A 20,347-nucleotide genomic window follows, 5' to 3' on the forward strand; every position below is an offset into this window, starting at 1 on the left:
AGCTTTGTCTGAAGTGCATCAGCTTTTCCTAGTCTGACAGGATGATGACCACCCCCAGAGCACCAGCAACACGAGCCAGAGCCTGGGCTCATTCCTATGTGGCTGAAATAGCACAGCCAGCACCTGCCCTGCAGCTTCAGCACACTGTGTAACCAGCATGCGGCTCGAGCATCAACAGACTGCTCCAAGTGGTTCCTTGGACTACCAGCGGAGGAAGAAGAGAGAATGCTCCAGTCTGAACATAAAAATGTCCCCATCCAGTCAGCCCAACAGCCCAATTATTCACATCTCCATCAGCAGAGACCCCGCAGGGGAGCACGCAGAGGATGCCTGTGTGGCCACTTCCTGCAGTCCACCTGCAGCACTTCCAGCTGCTGGATGAGGGACACAGGCAGAATATCCCTCTTATCCTTCAACTGCCCATAAACTTCTCTCATACCTTTATGACCCTGAAAGGCTCCAGAGAATACGTGGAAAGCAGTATTGTCTTTTACCTGTTTGAACCCATTCTCTTCCAAGATTAATTGAGTGTCCCTTTGGTAGCTGCCTGAGAATTAAAAACAACAGAACCAGCCCAGAGCATGGTTTACAAGTGCATACTTCATGCTGATTCTCGAATCTTACTCAAGAGCACTGACATTCAGGCTGAAATGTGCAGCCCCATGCAGATCTAATCATGCTGCAGAAATTCACAAAAAAGACAATTCACAAAAGAGCCATGGAGATTGTATTTATTACTATTAGAACAGAGGAAAGTCTACCCTACTGATTGGTATTTACAATTTTTTTTGGCAAAGACAATAATATCCAGTGTCCTTTATGAGCATGTTTTACAACCCCGGCCAGAAGCATTCACTTTTATTAGCAGCAAATGCCTATGGTTTGACTGACTGCCAAGCTGAGTGCAAGGAGTAACATGGATCACCTCTGCAGTGGCTGCAGGCAAAGCCTGACACAGACACAGGCACCTGCAGCCCAAAGAGGAGGGCAGGTGTGACATGGCTCCCCAGCCCTTGGCAGGGAACAGGACAGCCCAAGCCTGTTCAGCAATTCAAATCTCAGGACAGCATATCAGAGCTGGTAACCTCTACCCGTCTCTACACTTCTAGGGCAGTAGCTCCACATCTGAAGAACAAGTTGTTCAGCACTGCAGAAGGAAAGAGCAAGCTGAGTGGCATCAAAGCATGGAGATAGGTGTGTACATGAAACAGATGCTGGCACATTTCATGGGCAAGTTTGACAATCTTCACATGAGAGCAAGATTTCCTGGCCCACAGGACCACAGAATCTGTACGAGGAACCTTTATTTAGCTGGGCACAAACTGAATTCTTGCTCTGGAGTTCATTCAAATTCATGTGAACATAGGCTCTGGGAACCCTCCAGACAGAGCCCCAAGCAAGCCAACAGGCTTGGGGCACTCTTTGCACATGGCACCTCATGCCCACACTGGTACTGATTCAGGCATCGGCTCTAAATCTCATTGTTGGCAGAGCTCAGCTCTCTGCAGTCTGTAGAGGATGATCCCAGGTCCCCACTGGAAAGGGAGGGGGATGCAGAAACACAAATGCACCCTTGCATGATACTGACAGACTTAGAATGCATCAATAATCCCAAAACACACCTTTTTGCAGCAGACCTGCCTCCAGCAAGGAAAACACCTCAAAGGAAGAGCATAGGTACCACAGTTACACAGGAAGTACCAGCATTTCTCAAGCACACAGGATTGCTACTCCTCTGCCTGGGAGGGCGTACCTGAACGCAGGAGCAATTCCGACTGTTGGGGGCTTGCTTTAGACCTGGGCTGAGCCAGAAGCATGGGTCAAACTGGTATTCCTGGCAGAGTGGTCTGGGAAGGATGTGGTACCAGGAAGGGAGCTGGAGCTGGAGCTCACCTGGCTGCTCTGAGCATGGGCTCAGGTGCTCCTCAGCAAAGCTGGTGTCAGCTCCTGCTGTCTCTAGCAAAAAGGAGCTGCAAGACCACTGGGGTCACTGCTCCGGAAGATACGGCCCTCATTAAGAGGATGCCAAAGTGGTTGTTTACCTATTTGTTGTCAGGTGTGTGGGCTTCCTGTTGTGCCCTGCACCATGGTGTGGGTGGGTACTCAGCACAGGGCTGACCTCACATGCTGCTGCACAGCTCCACAGTTCTCGAAGCCCCGCACCTTCACAGCCCTCGACCAACAGCATTGTGGGATGTCAGAACAACCCTCACACCTCCAGCCAACAGTCTGCAGAGGTGAACCAGGCTGTCCTGACAGTAGTAGGATTATTCCTGATGAAGCAGCACCTTCCCTAGGACCAGCGCATGCCACAGCACAGGAGCACTATTCTCCTACCTGAAGCCAACTCTGCCTCCAGAAGGGAAATGGAGAGTGTCACTACCCCACGTAGCAGTTCCTCACACGTCACAGCCCTTTCACTGAGCAACCAATCTTGTGGCTCTCAGGAAGAGGATTGCCCCTCTCTGACACACATTGAAAGGCCAGGAACTGCTAAACCTGACCTAGCATGCCCAAGGATTTCTTGGGCTGATAGAACCAAGCCTTCCAGAAATGTCCAGTCCTTGTGGTCATATATTGGGAGATGCTCAAGGGCTAACCCAGGACGTGACAACAGCAAGGACAATGGAAGAAACCTATGTGGAGAGAAGACTTCAGATACCTAGCAACTCCCCAGAGCAACGTTTTGCTCCCTGGGGCCAGTGGCTCAAACCAGCCCTTTGACGAAGCTCGTGTCCAAGTGCACTATCAGCATGCGGAGAAAAGACATTTCTTTGCGTGTGTTCTCAAAGATAACGCGAGGGTCATCGGACTGGCAGCGCAGGCAGTTGGGGGCCATCACCATGGCCAGGTTATTCACATCCATCTTTGTTCTGCCCACATTTGATGGGTGAGCAAAGATCTGCAGACAGCAAGAACACATTCAGATGGAGGGAAAAGGGGAAGAAAAGTCCAAAAACGTGGCCCAAGAAAAGGTGCAAGGAGAGCAGGCATAAAGCCTGCCTTAAGGACAGTGCTCCAGGTGCCACACATCCACAGGGAAGAGCTCCTGGCTCCAGTGCAGGACTGTGGGGGCTGCCTACCTGCAGGAAGTGTATGAGGTAACACAGCACCAGTCTGTTGAGCTCTGGCAAAAGCTGCACCACAGCCACGGCAGCATCAGGGTTCTCATAGTTGCTGATACACTCTTTGTAGAACTGCTGTGGAATCACAGGCTCCTCCAGCTCCCGATACCAGAGCTTGAGGAGAGAGGCTGGGCAGAAAGCAGGTGCATGAGAACAGCTCTGGTCACTTCCCCACTCCCTTCAGGGGCAAACTCAACAGCGAGAGAGATGGCAGAGAAGGGATTTCTGTGCTTGTGCTGCTTCACCTTAATTCAGTCTTGGATCTGAAATGCTCAGGCACCCAAACTGACCAGTTAGTGGGAAATACTGGCTGCTACCTGCCTGCTCCTCCTGGAAGCAGCTCTGGGGCTGCCTAAAGAAGAGGGCAATGAGAGCTGGACTCCCACCGCTCTGCCCAGCTTGCACAGCCTTACTGCATCAGAGGCAGAGGTTCCTCCCCACTCCCAGCGTTTCCTCTATGGGCAGTGTTTGGAAAGGCAGTGAAAAGACACAGAACAGAATCCCAGTCAGTGCACACAGCCTGTGCACACATTCCCAAGCAGCAGCACACCCACTGAGCTGCTCCTGTACCTGCCCCTCTGCACTGCACCGTGGCTGAGGCTGCAGCAACACACCTGCCACATTCCTATACCTGGTATGTTGGGGTCACTGAGACCGTTCGGGATTTTCCACTGATCCACCTGTAATTTCAATGCATTGACTTCATCTATGTCACCAGGTACCCTGCAGAGACACAGAAAAGGTCCTTTTGAGAGTAAGCCAGGCAATGCGCTTGGTGGGGCAGCTGGCCAGCAAGGCATGGCTCCAAAGCTGCTTCTGGGGCCTCAGGGAGAAGAGAGCAGGGAGAAGGCCTCAGGCACCAGTGGCAGCTACAGCAGCAGTTGCTCAGAGAGAAGGGGGTGACTATTTTTATAAACTGTCTTGAAGTGGAGGTTCCCACTAGCTCAAATATCAATTATCGCTGCCCTCAGGAGTGATTATTTTCTGTAACCAGGCTTCTTTACAGCATGTTCAGACCAAAGATGAACAGCATCTCTGGCTACATATATATATACATATATATATATATACACTCACATATATCTATCAAAAAATTTACCCTCACACAGCAAAGTTGAGCCTTTTAATGGCTATCTTAAATCAAGTTTAGCTATTGAAAAACAAATTCAAATCTTAAATGCTAAACAAAACCACACGCAAAGAAAACAACAAAAAAACCCCCAAACCCAAAACAGAATTCCCCGTGTTCACCACACAGATTCTGTGTCTCTCTTGACTCCTTGTGTCTTGTACAACACCAATGCTGATGTGTTGCATTAGATGAGGTGCTCTGCCAGGACGCCAGAGCTCCTCCCTCCCCTCACTGGCCAACCACCATTGCCAAATCTGATGAAAGCTCATTGCTGTGCCTGGGGGTGAGCTGTCCCCAGGCAGCTTAACTGATGTAGTTAAGTCATACCTACACCAGTCCCCTCTGCGCTAGCACGTGCAAACTGGCTAATGCTACTTCAAGAGGTGATTCCTGAACCTGGGGAAAGTCAGATTTTGTCCAGTCCACAGCAAAGTGCTTCTCAGCGAAGAGGAAGCATGTGGAAGTCAATCTTGACTCCTTGGCTTTGAGGACTGACATGAGCGTGGCTCAGAAGTAGCACAGCACCCCAAAAGCTCACCTGAAAATCCCCTCAGTCTGTTCCCCTCCCAGGGCCAGGACCTGCTGTGATAGCTGTGTCTGCACCCAGGGCAGCTTGTTCCCTGGGTACATGTCCTGTTGCCGCAGCATGATTTCCTCCAGGGAGCTGCCAAAGAGCGATGGCGTGAGAATGGCATTCCTGGCATGTGTTATCTCTTCCACTGTTGGTTTTCGGAGGCCCTGAGGATAGAGAAAAGCTTAGTGCAGCAATGGCACAGCGAGCCCACAGAGAAAGAGTGACCAGGACGGAGAAGGCTGCCCCTGCATGTGGCCGCCTCATCAGCCGCCTGGCAGCATGGTTCTTGTTCTGCTGCCTAAAATCCGAGGTGGCTCATCAGGCCCAGGAGGAGCAGAGGAGACCGTTTTGGAGAGTTTGGGCTGGTTTTGCAGAGATTCTGTTGCCATGTTTTGCACAGCAAGGGGACAGCTGTAGCTCCACCTGCTGTGGAAGGCAGTATGGAGCGGAGCCCAGCCCAGCCCTGGCCGTGGTGAGGTCAGTAGACAGCACCTATACCCCAGCCCAGCATCAGGTGAGTTCTTAGCCACTGGACAGGTGAAAAACAGTCCTTTGGAGATGGGAATTCCAGGTATTTCCAACTCCAGGGAAAGCTTTGCTCTCAGAGGTGCTAAAACCTGAAAAGTGGGCATTGGTACTTGTTGCTTCTGACAAATACCAATACTTGAAAGGGGTTTTGAATATCCTGTGGCAGCAGTTCGGAAAAGCACAGAGCTGTCGTAGGGGTGACAGGCTGCTCAGCATGCTGGCCTTCAGCAGTGATCCTGTGGCCAAGTAAGGAACACAACAGGGGAAAGCTCCCACTGAGCCATCTGAGGGTCAGTAGCCAGGGCTGCAGTTGTGTGCAATGTGTGTTTGGAGGTTTACTGTCCTGCCCCTGCCAGGATGCCAGAAGCCTTCACCTCTCAGTTATTTCAGTTAATTTGTTCACTACACAAAGTTCAGATGGCAGGAAGGCCCCAAAGGAATTGCCAAAAAACCCCAAAATACCCCGATGACCAGATTTGGCTCAGGGACCTAGAACTGTCAGGCTGAGGCCATCTACCAGCGTTCATGGCCACATGCAGAACTGTGCAGAGGGAATAAAGGAATATTTTCAGATAACACAGAGCACTGACTCCTCTCTGCACCAGCCATCTCTGCTGTATGACTGTTTGAACTGGGAATGAACAACTCTGCAGTGAACCAGATGCACAATCCAGCCCATATAAGCTCTCAGTGCAAAGGGAAACTCTTCCCTCACCTGAAAAAACAAAATTATGGGTATCCCCTGCACAGACAGCTCCCTTTACCCTGGAGACAGGTAAGTGTTGGGTTTGTCTTTGTCCCTGAGGCCAGGACGCAGCCAGCTGTGCAGATGCCTGTGGATGAGCACATCCACATCCTGCTATCTGCCGGGAGGATGGCAGGATGTGGAGAGCAGCCCTCTCCCACACATTCATGGGGAGATGTACTCCAAGCAAGCCTCCGTCACTCGCTTTACCTCCCTTTCCCATCACTGAATCAACGGTGACCACCGGAGTCCCGCAGGCGGCCCCAGGCCCTGCAGCCAGGGCAGCTGCTCACCTTTTTGCCTCCAGTGACGGCTACTTTCTGCAGTTTCCGGTAGCAGTACTTGGCATAGGTGCTAATGGGCAGACCTGGTGGAAAAGAGGAAATGAGTGGTCAGCCCACAGCACCGTGCACCCCCACACTGAAGCCCTTCAGAGAGCTCCAGCACAGTAACTCACTCTGGCACAAGCAACCCCATCAATGCACAGCCCACTGCAGCAGGGCAGGACTGCCAAAACTCACTTTGAGCACCCTGAAGCCTCCCAGTCCTATGCCAGGCAGTGTCAGTGTGAGCCAGAGCTCAGGCTTAGAAAGATTCATCTCCAGAATGAAGGCTCATAGCTCTGCACCTCCCATCCCTGCTCCTGCAGATCTCCACCGCTTGCACCTGGAGTGCACCTGCCCCATCCTGACGCATGGCACCCATTCAGCATTCACAGCCTGGGCGCATACACATGCCTGGGTCCTCGCTTGGTGGGCACAGCCAGGGTTAAGAGCCTCATGGACAGGGCCAGGTAATTACATCCTGCCAGAGCACAGTTGCAGAGCAACCAGCCTTCTGTCAGAGAAAGTTTCAGAGTGTTTTAAACCAATTGTTTATTTTTCCAGAACTTCAGCTCCTTTGCTAGTGAGAGAGGAGCAGCAGAGAAAGCTGTGTGGGGACAGAGAGGCAGCACCAGCACCAACAGTCCCCTCAGGACACAAGAAGAGGTGTGGGGGGGTGATGGGATCTTATCTTCCCATAGACCTGCAGAAGGCTTCCTCACGTTCCTGCCAGCAGCCTTCTCCCAAAGCTTGTACCACGCAGCTCAGGCATGCTCTGCGAGACAAGGAAAATGGGACACACCAAAGCTTGGGAACTGCTCCTCAAAATCTGCTGCCCTCCAGAAGAGCACCTGCTCTGCTTGTGCTTGGTTCAGTGAACTCTGGAGGCAAGTGCAGCCATAATTCACAGAGCTAAAATTTCCCCATGACACCAAGAGAAATGTTTGCAGTGACAGAGGAGCACTGATTGCTGAGAGAGTTTTCCCAAAACCACTGGTCTTTTGTTCTTGTTCAAGTAAAATTCAAAACTGCCCACTGAAAGCAGTGAATAGAACTGCCCTATTTGATTCCCTGCCAGGCCCAAAGCTTGCAGCGCAGTTCAAATACTTGTGGCTGTGAAAGTCTACATTCTGGTCAGATGCTGTGCATTTCACATCAGCCTTTCACACACACCCTATAGCTTAGGTGTGCTGGCTGGGAGCTTGGAGGTCTTCAAATCCTCTCAATGCAGAGGGGGACAAACTCTTCACAAGCAGAACAATTTCCAGAGGTGGGAGATGTGTTGTCATCTCAGCCAGCAGATAAGCCACAGTCCTTGGCTCCTCTCAATGAAACAAGCACCTCCTGCCTCCATCAGTCTGCCTCACAATTGGAGCAGGGCTGCTCCACACCACTGCAGCCACTCCAGAGGTACGACAGCATTCCCATTTCCCACAGGCAATGGGAAGGAAAGCAAATTTTAGCAATTTCTCTCAAGGGAATATCTAAAGCAATATACTCACTGTAAGCGAAAATCCTGCTAATCCTAGGCATGATTTACACTGGGAATATCTAAGGATTTAAAGGAAACAAACCAAATAAGGTGCCCTGTGATGCTTCACTCTCCCAGGTTACAGTTTCTGCTGTCCAATGTGAGACACACCCCAAAACGAGATGTCCCCTTTCTCGGAGGGGAAGGGAAAGAAGTTGGACTGTGTCTCTGCATCCCAGCAATTTTGCAGGAGACAGCACATTCAAAACTATATAATAAGAAATATTTTTTCACACTGTAATTAGACCATGAAACACATAATCACCCTAAAGGCTTTACAATGTTTGCAAAAGGAACCGGTGTCATGCAGATTATGCACGGCTGATGCATGAGCAGCAGTCAGACACATGAGCTTGAAGCCTGTTTTGTACTTTCCCAGGAAGCTCCCTGGTCCCAGGAAAAGCCTAAAACCTACATCCAGCACTTTCTGCAGTTAGGCCTCCTGCTCCCATGACAAACATGCTGCAGCCTCTGACCCAATGGGGTCTGTTCCAGTCACACGTGAAGTTGACCAAATTCAAAGCAACTGAAAAATAAACTTGCTGCATGCACAAGAGGATGGAGGAGTTACTGCCCACAGACCTGAATGGCCAAAAAAGATGCAGGAGCCCTGAGGAACAGGGTGAGCAGCACTCACCCCAAAAAAGAGGCAGGAGCCCTGAGAAACAGAGTGAGCAGCACTCACCCCAGAGGGCACAGACCAATGGCTCCCAAGCAGCCTCCCTACTCCAGAGTAGAAGCCATCTGCTCCAACATGAGTGCTCCCGGCTCCAGGGCATGTGTAGAATGGGATGGGCAACATGGAGAGAGACACATGGAGAGGCCGGGAGGTACATGCTGAGCTGCAGCAAGGAATATGAGGGAGAGGAGGAGAATTTAGCTTTAGCCTCAGCTTTTTCCAAATCAGCAACCTGTCCCAACCATCTGCTGCTTTCAAAACACTCAGCTAGAGACTGACTCCCAGCACTGAGCTCATCACACACGCTGCCATCTCCAAACATGGGCCAGGTATTCCCTCCAGTTCCCACCTCTTGGTGCAGGGCCAGGCAGCTTTGTCTGCACCACCTGGAAAGGGCTAATCCTGAAGGCAATTCCACTTCTGTGAGCACATCATGAATCTGAGAAATTAAAGATGGTCTGCTATTCCCTATAGTATCATGGTAGCCTCAGGAGCTCAGAACGGGCAACTACTGACAACCCACACTGAAAAACAGTTTTCGAAAGAAAATATTTCTCCATATGCCAGCCCAAAAACACAGGTGGGCAGCATCTTAAAGAACATCTCCTTTTAGAAAAAGTTAAAATCCAGACAGGACACATGCAGGAATATACCTTCTGGAACAGACTTGAACGCTTTCCTGCAAGAAAAGTCTTAAAAACGCCGCAAACAGTATGGAGATAGGACCTGGCCATGGGATATGTATTTTGGCACTAGAGAAGCTGTTGCCTGGATATTCCTCCGAGCTACCACAGCCTCTTGGATCTCAGCCTGGCACAGCCAGAGCAAGCTCTCAAATCAGGATCCCATCTCACTGTAGTCTACAGCACTGGGATAGGTGCTCCTGAGCAGGTCAGTTGCGTTTGGCACCAGCAGTGCTGCTCTCTTGGCTTAGATCTGCCCAGGCTCCCCCATTTTACAGCACTGCTTTAGCTCCTCTTTCTCACACCACCCGTGCTTCCTTCTACATCACAACAATGCTTCTCAATCACCATTCCCTACAGGGGAAATGCCATGTTCATCAGTCAGACAAGCCAGCAGCCTGCACCTGTCGCCAAGATAAGAAACAGATACAGTATGTCCTAAAAATTAGTATCCTCCTTCAAAAAACTCCCAGCTAACAGCAAGTGCGCAATACCCAAAGGCAGCGTTGTACCTGGACCATTAACCATCAATAGACAAATTTCTCTTCTTTGAATCTGCCCCATTTCTTTTGAAACCTCTCTATGTTCTGAACCTGCACAACACCCTGCTTTGCTGGCCCTTGAGGATTCCGTTCTGTGCTTCAGGACAGAGCATTCCTTAGCCTGCTGCCCAACACCAAAACCAGGCAGCTTTCAGTCCTGCTGCTATGGCGCACAGTGAGAAATTTTCTTCTTGCTTTCCCTAGGCAACCTGAAGTTTCTTTCATCCCATTGACAGTCTCCCTTCTTGCCTCCTCCACGTCCAGCTTGCATGTCACCTTCCCCGTCGCACTCATCAGCCTTGGATGGATTCTGGGCAGAACATACAGAGTGGGCAAAGCACAACTACAGCCAAGTGCTGCTTTGCTCTCTGTCCCTTTCCTACAAAGTCCTGATCCCTCTTTTGGTTTCTGACCACTTCGCAGCAACATGGATGTGTTTCTGGAAATTCATACACAAGCTGGAAAATGTCTTTCCCTCCTCAAAATGGCTCAACTGGGGCCTCCCCCTGCACTTGCAGTCAGGGACCTCTCCCCCACGTAAAAAACTTTGCTTTTGGTGACACAATATTCTCTGCTGCGTGATTGCTCTGCTTGTCACCCTTGCCAGACCTCTCTGCATCTTTCATTTTTATAGTCCTGAATAATTTTGTATCAACACTGAGCTGTCAGCTCATGATTTGTCTCCTTGTTCAAACCCAAAGACCAGCTTACATTCCTGCAGGATCAGCAGACAATCCTCCTTCTGAAAACACAGCATTTATTCCTACCATTATTCTTCTGCCTGCCAACACGTTATTCATGCATGAAAAGACCTTGCACCACAATCATATTTCATTTACTCACAGAGAATTCAGCTAGAAGATAAAGACTGCAGAGGTTAAGTGTGGGAAACTTCAGAATTCTTTCTCTGGGTATATGTCAGATGGTAAATGTTTACTCACCTACGAGCTTCTGGACTGAAGGGAGTATGTGTGCATGCATGGGGAACCACTGCTTCAACTCAACTTTTCACTGAAAGACTTACGTAGATGCTTACTTGTCTTCTATTCAGTTCTGACTGAAGTCACTACATTTGATTTCCTTATGGATTTCTCTGTTAAATTGCTGCTACGGCATCCATAAGGATCTTAGTATTTCAGAGCACTTAGAAATTTCTCACAACAGCCTTGCAGCTTCAGGTGCATCCTACCCACTCCTCACACGTATGGAAAGCAGGGCTGGTCAAACAGAAGTAGGTGTTCCAGGGGAAAACCTGACCTTTCAGCCAGCAGCAGAGAGAACCTGGCATGTTCCTGGAAGATTTCCCCTTACTTCAGGTGCAATTCTGAGGTTAGTCTCCAGGAAAAGTCCTCAAGAGTTATCAGTCACTGTGAAAAAGCTTGAGCAAGCTGCCAGCCCTGCTGCCTCTTCTGCTGAAGCCCTGCAGAACAACTCCTACCCTGGTCCCTGCCAGAGCAGCCTCCTGGGCCAGAAGACAGATAAGAGGAACAGCCTCAAGCTGTGCCAGGGGACATTTAGATGGGATATAGAAGAAAATTTCTTCATTGCAAGAGTAATTAGGCATTGGAACACAGGCTGCCCAGGGCAGTGGTGGAACCTCCATCCCTGGAAGTATTAAGAAAATGGATGGATGTGGCACCTGGGGACATGGTTTAGTGGTGGCCTTGGCAGTGCTGTGGGAACAGTTGGACTCGATTACTTTAGAGGACTTTTCCAACCTTAATGATTCCACGATTCTATGAAAGGTGTGTGTGTGACCTGTCACCAGAGCCCCAGCTGAGACCACAGGCACAGCAGACTTTCAAGTGCTTTCTTCTGGAAACTTTATTAAGTTACCCTGGGCAAGCCTTTTTAGTAACGTTTCATATATATTAAAAAATATGTATCAGAGGCAACACAGAAAATTCTGAGCTGGAAGGGACCTACAAAGAGTCTAACTGCTGATGTTTGTGGGTTTTGGGTGGTTTTGTTGTGTTTTTGTTTGTTTTTTGGGGGGGTTGGTGTTTTTTTTAATTTAACGTTTATTTTTAGATAAAAACTACATCTGCTTTCTGAAGCACACCTCCAGCACATGCAATTTAGACACATAATTGCAGAGAACAGCCTGCTCCGCCCACAGGCAGCACACCCTGCTGAACAGGACAATCTCCATGGACTTGTCTCATAAAGACGTCTTAGTTCCTCTAAGCACAAGAAAAATGAATTTTCAAAGGCTCAGAATGGCCTGAACTCTCCTGGGCCTGAACAGGAAAGAAAAAACACACATCCCTACAAGAAATATAATCCTTTTGTGCCACTGCAGATCTCTGCTCTGAATCACACCAGAGACAGAAACAATGAACACTGTTAGTGCAGGAGCTTCAACCCACGGCTGTCCTCAGTCGTTGCCCTGACTTGCAGCTGTCTCGTGACACAGGGTGACACAGCAATGACACAGGGAAGCCACCATAGGGAGCAGCTGTCTGCTGGTGTCAAGGAGGACTCAGGATGCAGGAAGCTGGACTCTGGACTCCAGCTCTCACAGATTGAAAACACTGAAGCCACTTGATATAAACTGCTGCCTGAGAGGAATTCACAGGGTTAACTCAAGTTCCCTGAAAGCAATATAAAAAAGTATTGAATGGATTTTGTCTAGTAAGACTTTAGCCAGATAAATTGTTATCCTGCAGCCAGCAATTAAACTGAGTCCGGAGGAATGCGCGAGCTTTTGTTCATTCCGCACAGATGCCAGGGCAAGCCCTGGGCTGCAGAGCTCAGAAACTGTGGGCAAGGGAAGCCAGTTCTGGAGAGAGAAAGGCAGCGTCCTTTACCAGGTACCAGCACCCTCCCAGAAGAGCCTTGGGTTAGGCAGCGATTTACAAAATCAATTAATACAAGTGAGACAGGTTCTTTTCAACACACTGGCTTGTACGGCTTCTAGCATGAGAATATGCTCCAGGAAACACCATAGCATGTACAGATCAGTTGAATTACAGCCCTAGGTCTGCATCCAACTTAAAATCCCTCGCACAATTTGCACAGCTGTGACTGAAAGGGCCCCTACTTGTCCCAAATGCAGCCCAGCTGCCACCCAAACTGCTGATCCATGCTCTGGTCTAACCTTGCACACCAGCACCGCCCCCGCACCCTCCCCCAGCCCCCAGTAAATTTCCCCAAATCCAATCTCTGTAAGCATCTCTGTACTTAAAGAAATGTCTGATTTTCAGCAGAGCTCAGCAGTGCTGCCTGCCTGAAGTCAGTGCAGACCTCTCTCTTGGCTCCCTGTGCCTTTCCCTACCTTCATCCTCTGTGTTTTGTTTCCTCTTTTTCCTGGATTTCGTGATCTTCTTGTTTTTCAGATCCTTGATGTGCTGGGCAACTGAAAGAAGAAGGTCTGGATTAATAATGTGGTATACTAAAATACCAGAACTGCCCTTAGATGTGGCAGCCAGCCTGACTCCAGCATAAGAAGTTCTGCCTGAGGAAAGGTCCTGCACCACAGCCAGCTCCCAAAGAACCTGAACGAGGAGCTCAGAACATAACTCAGCTTCTCCAAATGGCCAAACAGTTGAAAAGTTCATACCTGAATAAACTTGCTGCCTAAATACCAGGAAAAGAACCATCTTCTCAATATCTCAGAGTGCTCTTCCTTGCTGCCTGCATTCTGGGCAAAGCACAGCTGGAGGAAACGGTTTTGGAACAGAAGTGACAAGGGCTGAGGATCTTTATAAAACCCAAACTAGTGCTGCACACGTGGCACTTCAGTGAAGATATCCCACATTAAGGCTACAGTCATAAAACCAGAAGGCAAATATTTCCCATGTAGCACTCATCCCTTGGTCCAACCTCTGCCGCCACACTCACAGCAGAGGCAGAGGGGTGCTAAGGCAGAACTCCTGCAGGCACCCTGGAGACTTGGGGGGGCTTCAAACACAGCTTGAAGTCCCCAGAGATCAAGGGGAAAATAGGTGCTCTGGTTTCTGGCCTGAGATTGGACAAGACACAGTGAGTGCGGCTGCAATAGTGACAAATAACCCAATAAATACCAGTTAATACTCTTCAGGCTGGCTCTTTTCTTTTTTCTTTTCTTTTTTCTTCACACCCTGCCCGGATTCTACAGCAATTTAAAGTTGGGGTAATAACACAATATAAACTGGGCTAGTCCCCAAACTTCTGAAAGACAGATAAATTGCATCTCTTCACACTAAAACTCTGCATTCTTCAGGATCCCCAAACAGCCAAGGCCTGTTCTCAGTGTTTGCAATGGCTTCCTTAAAAAGTCAGATACTAATAATGCTTTTTTTTTTTTTCTGGCTTCAAGGAACTCAGAAGTAAATTATGTCCTCAGAGAACCCAGAAAAGCTCTGCCTTTGGCGGGTTGACATCATCTCATTTCAGTGCTGATGGGTGAGGTGAGCAGTGTGGGGTTCACATTTCTTTGCCAGACATAAGCTGGTGGCAGCTTCATCCCACCAATGAAAGGTGAACTCAACACACTGTGCTCTCACTGACAGAGCCCACAGCACTAGCTGGGGACTACCCGTACTTTTAAAACCCAGACAACCCTGACGATGTGGCACAACCCACCAAGATGCTGCTGCAAAAAGAGGAGGTGCATGAGGCACTTACTCTTTTCATCACTGTCAAGGTGGCGATAAATGTAACCTTCCAGGTAAGACTGAAATTTGGGTGATGGAGAGAAAAAGGCCAGACTGATGGCCATCAGTTCCCAGCCCCATGCCAGGCTTCGGTAGCACGTGTTATCTGTTGTCTGCCGGATCAGCTGTATGTAGAGCTCATCCCGCAACCCTTGCATGCTCCAGCACTTGGTGACCGTGACCAATGCCACGTGATTGCGGTCCATGCGAGTCTGACGATCTCCCATGTAGCTCTGCACCAGTTTGAACATCTCACATGCCTCTTTTTTGACGGTCCGGTTGCTAGTGATGAGCATTGGTTTTTTGATGGAGCCGCCATTCCAGGACAGCATGTTGGAGATGGAGATCCTTCGTCGGAAGATGCCTTGCGTGTGCATGTTCAGGTTTTTGGAAGCCCAGTCTGCCATGCTGCTTTGGGAGATGGGCTTCCGTATGGTGTTGTAAGGGAAATGGCATCCCACACAGCCACCATGCTGGCTGCTGCCCTCCTGCTTGGGCTCCAGCTCTATGCTCTCGGGCTGCAAAGAAGAACAGACATGTTAAAAGCAGTCTAGGTGACTCCTTATCCAGCTAGGAAATTTATCCACAGTGAGACATGAAGCTGCCAGCAACTGCACAGTGGTGAGTCTGTACAAACATGACTTGGTGCAAAATTGGTGGATGACGCTTGTAGTTCTGCAAGAGCCTGGCTGGTACAGCTACACAGTAATGCTGTCCCTAAGGGAAGTGCTGGGACGTGGAGCAACAGGGCTGAGTGTCCCAGAGTTTACAGGAACAGGCAGGAGGTGAGCTGATTTCCAGAGCAGCAGCATAGTTCTGTGGCACCAAGCATCCACCAAGGAACCAAGCATCTCTGCACTCCTCACCCCTCAGTTCCTATGGAGCTCCAGGAGGACAATGGGACACTAGCCTACAGTTAACCCTGACATATACATTAGTTCTTAGAAGTTAAGAGCAAGTCAGTGTTTCCTTCTTAGTACAGAGGAACTTCTGAATTCATGACAGAGGCTTCTGCAGTCCAACACTTTCCTATCTCACACCCCCATGTCCCTGCATGCGGATGATGGGATTAGCACACGTCACATTCCACCCCTCACTGCCAGCCTGGAGCACAATGATTTCTCCTGGTTTTTCACTTTGTTCTTTTTATCCCTTGAGTTACTCCTCTACGTCCTCACCCTCTCTGAATTCACTCAACACACTGACTAAAAATCCCTGCCTGCAGTTCTCTGCAATCTCCATATTCTCAGTCCCTTCAAACCACCTTACCTGCCTGGAATTATTTTTCCTCCTATCACCTTACCTGCTCATTCAGCATGTTCCTCCTGAGGAGTCACCTCTTATCTTGACGGTCAGGAGACTCCGGGTTCTCTCCTCTGCTCTCTCTGAGGTTCCTCTCTTACATCTCATTCACACAACTCCACAGCTGTTACGTTTGTATTGACAGTACCCAGCCACCTCTGCTTAGCCTGTCCCAGAACTTCTGCCCACCCTCCTTTGATACTGAGTTTCCTTGTCTCCCGATTTTCCTCTCTATCATGCAAGCCTAGCACAGGACATCACTGGTTAGTCAAGCCACTTGATGCTATTTTCAGGTGAGGCAATGATTTTGCGGCCATATTTTCTGCAACTTCCTCCTCTCCTTACTTGACTCTTGAGTATTTCTGTGAATATTTTTTTTTTAATTTATCGACTCTTTTTGCCTTTACCACAACGTCTGTCTCCTTTCATCTTGTGCTTCTCCACATTACCACATATGAATTATTTTTCTTCACTTTCCAGGCTATTCACAGCCTATTCCCAACCCACCATCTCTTGTGCATAATCATGTTTCAGCTCTCCCTGTCAATGCCAACAGGGTGTAACACAGCCAGAAGACTGGAGACCAGTTTCCTACCAAGTCTAAAGAGGCTGTGAAATGAAATTGCTGAAATATTAATAGTAACATGTAAGTAATGTAAACTTGATATATTTCTGTGCCTGAAAAGTGGGAAATGTGGGAACAGTTTTCCAAAAGGTTTCAGATGAAAGCAAGGCACTTATTGATCCAAAATGGCAATAAAGAGAACACATACAGATAAATGTGACAGAGCAGAGAGGTACCAGGCTGGCTTTCAGGTCTGCTGGAGCAATCTGGAATAGTCAAGGAGCTTTCCCAAGTTTCTTCATGAAAGACTGTATACCAGCAAACAGGAGAAAACACAGAAAAAAATAACAAGCCACTTTTCAGCATGGAGGATGGTTATCAGCTCTGCCCCATCAAATTGATGCAGAGACTCTGCTGGTTCAAAATCGGAGCAAAATAACGGGAAGAGTGAGCAAAGAGAAAAAGGGCAAAAGCTTCAGGGGATGTAAAAGAACTTAAATCTGAACTAAAACCAGGAAGCAGGAGGTTCCTTTGAATCCAAATAGGAAAAAAGATAGCAAACTAAACCCTGCAGAAGTGCCGTGTTAGAGAGAAAAACCACTCCCCTTGTGCAGGCACACTAATGGGCTTTAAAATACCTATTTCCAACAAGATGCCAGAGCCACTGTCACAAATTTTCTAAATGTTGCTATTCCATGTTCAGGAACTGGGAGGGAGAACAGCATATGAGGGGCCATTAGAAAAAGAAGAGAGAGAAAAAGAGGAATGCTGTCATGTGACTATGCAAGTCCTGATGCCTGTGTCCCATACCCACCAATTCAGACCATTCCAATGAAGAAAATAAGTATGAGGGAAGGGTTATCCACAAAGACATGAGTGACAGTAACATGATCAGACAAGCACATTTACTCAAATAACAGAGCAGAGCTACCATCAGTGCTGAGGGCTTGCGGGACATGAGTCCCATCCCGCAATTCTCCTTCCTCATAAACCATTGGCCTGAAATAGGGTTTCTACCTGCAAAGCTGTGAAGCATTATGAATTGTTTGCTATTCTGCACAAACAGATGCGTCTTGGCTGCAGCACACCCCTGGAACTAAACCCCCCACTAAGAGCAGGCTCAGCATGATGAGTCTAGCAAAGAAAAAAAAAATTAACGCGGCACAGATGGGAAGGTACCTGTGAGGAATGGCATGCAGTGCCTGATGAAGCCAAGTTTGTCTGGCTGGTCACATTCTTTTCTAAAGAATCTATTTTCTCAAAAGTTCTCTTCTGCCTCATTGTGTCCTGTGGAGCAGCCACATTGCTGGGAAAGGATTCCTTAATCTCCAGGTCCTGTCTGTACAGAGACCTGTTGCTGGCTGAGACATCATCGCTGGAGCTCCGGCTGATGCATTTTTTCAAGTGGTCAGACTGAAACCTGACCTTGCTGCTCTCTGCTGGGACACCATTCTCCAGGCTCTCAGCATCCAGGCTGGCTTTGCTTTCCCTGCAAACTGCTGACCTGCCCACCACAGCACGCATCTCAGCGATCACTTTATCATTCAGAGCTGTGAGCTCACTGCTGCTGCCCACAGAGCCAGGTCTTGCTTGACCTGTTCCTTGCCTCCTTCCTTTCCTTTTTCTCAAGCTCGGAGAAGGGCCAGTTGAATAACCAGAATCCTGATGGCTTATACCAGTTGGGTACTCCTGAGTCTGCAGGCTGTTCTGCCGACTGTGGTGGAGTTCCATGTTCTTGAGGACATTGGCTTCCAAGATCCTCCAAGACTGCTTGAAACTGTCCTTTGAAGCAAGCTGACCAGGCAGTTTAGTGGAGGAATCAGTTGTTGCAGCAGAAGAGTGGGAGAGTTTGGCAGACTGGTCAACATTGACCATGTGTTTTATGTATTCTCTGCCAGCTGGGCTGTATTCAGTGGAAGAGGGATTTCTTGCATGCTTCTTTGCAGCTTGTTGCTGTGGCATATTGGGATGCTGCAATAACTTGGTTGGTTGCAGCTGCTTTTTTAAGCTATTGCTTGGTGACCTTCGCGGAGACATCCCACTCACACAAATGCTTTCAGTGTCCATATCTACTGGTGGCTCATCGTAAATTGGCAACTCTAAAGATGGCTCATCATATATAGGTGCAGGGGAGGCATATGTCGGGGATGAAGGCTGGGGGGCTCCTGTCCGGCTCCTTGGAGGTGTTTGAGAAGTAGGACCATTCATCAGCACCAGACAAAACCCACCACTCTCTGTCTTTTTGATCTGCATAGACTGCTTTGTTTCTCCAGCAGGCGTTTGCTTTGTGGCTCCAGGGCTCTGGGACGTGGATTGAGGCTGAGCATATATAGCTGGTTTGGGAAGAGATTTTGGACTGTTGGCCTTTGGAGCACCCTGCAGCTGAAGAGAACTGTTTGAAAAGCACTGCATTTGCCTCAGACTGTTCACTTTGACCAACATGGCTGCTTTCGTGCCTGGCAGAGGCTGCCAGTGGGTAGGAGTCTCCCTAAAAGAAGTAAGATACAAATACACACAATTAGTTAGGAATTATATTTACTGAAGTACCTTCTACATCTACCCAAATACCAAATTGTTAGTCTCAAAGTCCCTAAATATTCCCCAATCAGTTATATCAGCAAGTTATTTTTTCCTGGGGATCCTCCTTGCTGAAACAGAAAAACATTGTTGTTATTCACATAATAAATTTCTAAATCACGAAGAGCAGAACAACGGGATGAAACGAGTTCATGATACTATAACCTGCCTGGTATCAGCAGATTATAAGTGTATATAAGACACAACCTACGCTTCTTAAGGCTCAGCAGATAACATGGCACCCAAAACAACCAGCTGAAGACCAGCAAGCTATTCTGGAACATAAAACTCAAGTATTAGACTGGAAAATAATCCCAAGTATCTGCCTTCAGATTATCCAACTAGGATGACAGTCCTTCTAGACCATGCTAATTTTTTTTAAATTTAAGTTTTCAGATGTGAATTTATTTTGTAGAAAAACCTATGAGGTCTATGGGAGGTATATGGGGGTGGCCGTTCTCCACTCACAGCTTACATTGCCACACAACCTGCCAAGCCTCCACCCAATCTAGTCCAGATGCACTTGAATCTGGTTCCCTTGGCCACACCAACTGGCCCTGCTCTCAGCCCTCATAGCTGTGAAACATTTCTCTGCTGGGAGTATCCTCTGACCCGTGGTGGTACTTGGCATGCACCACAACCCAACATGCCCACGGCAACACCCCAGATCCCAGGGAACATTCTACAGTGTAACAACAACCCCCTGCTGCCAGGCTGTGGCCGTGGCCAGTCTGTGTTTGAGCTCTGAGGAAAAGGGAATGGAAAAGGATATTAAACCAGCTGAGCTTCCGGGTTTTCCAACGCATCACAGTCCCCAGGAAGGTCCACTTGAATCTCATTCTATATTGTGCCCTACCTCCATGTATCTGCTACCAGCAACCACTGGGTAAGACCTGAGGGCGGGCACTCCATCTGAGACAGGAGATGTTCCCCTAACACCTTCATAGCTATTTTGCTCTGTTTTCACCTTGACCTTGCTCCCAGCTCCACACTGCTGACCTGTCCTTTATGGCCTCTCTGCTGGCAGAGACACCCACCTCTGCTGCATGTCCAGAGCTGCCTCCCACCAATGTTAGGCTCTCTTGTGCCTTCACTGCCAAAGCCCAAGATATATGGATACCTCAGCCCTCTTGCTCTCTGCTCCTGCCCTCCAGAGCCCTTTCACCCAGCCAGGTGCCAGCCTCCTCCTTCAGCACGGCTTCCCTGGGGTATTCTGCCTGTCCTTGCCCCACAGTTATCCTGCCAGTGCATCTGCACACCCCCTGCTCTCCCCACACCGCAGCCCAACAGGACACACCTGGCCCAGTGTGGGTGTCCTATTCCACATGGTGCACACCAGTCACCTTCCCCCCTCATCCTCTGTCCCACCTATTCCCAATCACTGTCGTCCTAAAGGGGTGGCAT

General features: G+C 48.8%; 1 protein-coding gene across 2 annotated transcripts in view; it reads right to left on the reverse strand.

Moving 5' to 3' along the window:
• Positions 1-716: 716 nt before the first annotated feature.
• LOC136298128 (rho GTPase-activating protein 39-like) overlaps positions 717-20,347 on the reverse strand; it is a 56,760-nt gene continuing 37,129 nt past the window's right edge. The window contains exons 3-11 of one of the 2 annotated variants that reach the window (XM_066198619.1): positions 17,546-18,854; positions 14,471-15,017; positions 13,140-13,220; positions 6,398-6,471; positions 4,796-4,995; positions 3,757-3,848; positions 3,084-3,253; positions 2,663-2,902; positions 717-1,147 (exon numbers count right to left, since the gene is read on the reverse strand). In XM_066198619.1, the coding sequence (XP_066054716.1) occupies positions 2,708-2,902; positions 3,084-3,253; positions 3,757-3,848; positions 4,796-4,995; positions 6,398-6,471; positions 13,140-13,220; positions 14,471-15,017; positions 17,546-18,854 (2,668 nt within the window). In that variant the 3' untranslated portion in view covers positions 717-1,147; positions 2,663-2,707. Of the gene's footprint in view, positions 2,903-3,083; positions 3,254-3,756; positions 3,849-4,795; positions 4,996-6,397; positions 6,472-13,139; positions 13,221-14,470; positions 15,018-17,545; positions 18,855-20,347 lie in introns of both variants that reach the window. The other variant, XM_066198618.1, reaches the window with a different exon arrangement.

The sequence above is a fragment of the Chamaea fasciata genome, unplaced genomic scaffold (genome assembly GCF_029207755.1).
Source record: "Chamaea fasciata isolate MVZ Bird 193981 ecotype frontalis unplaced genomic scaffold, bChaFas1.0.hap1 SCAF_17, whole genome shotgun sequence".
NCBI classification, from domain to species: domain Eukaryota; kingdom Metazoa; phylum Chordata; class Aves; order Passeriformes; family Sylviidae; genus Chamaea; species Chamaea fasciata.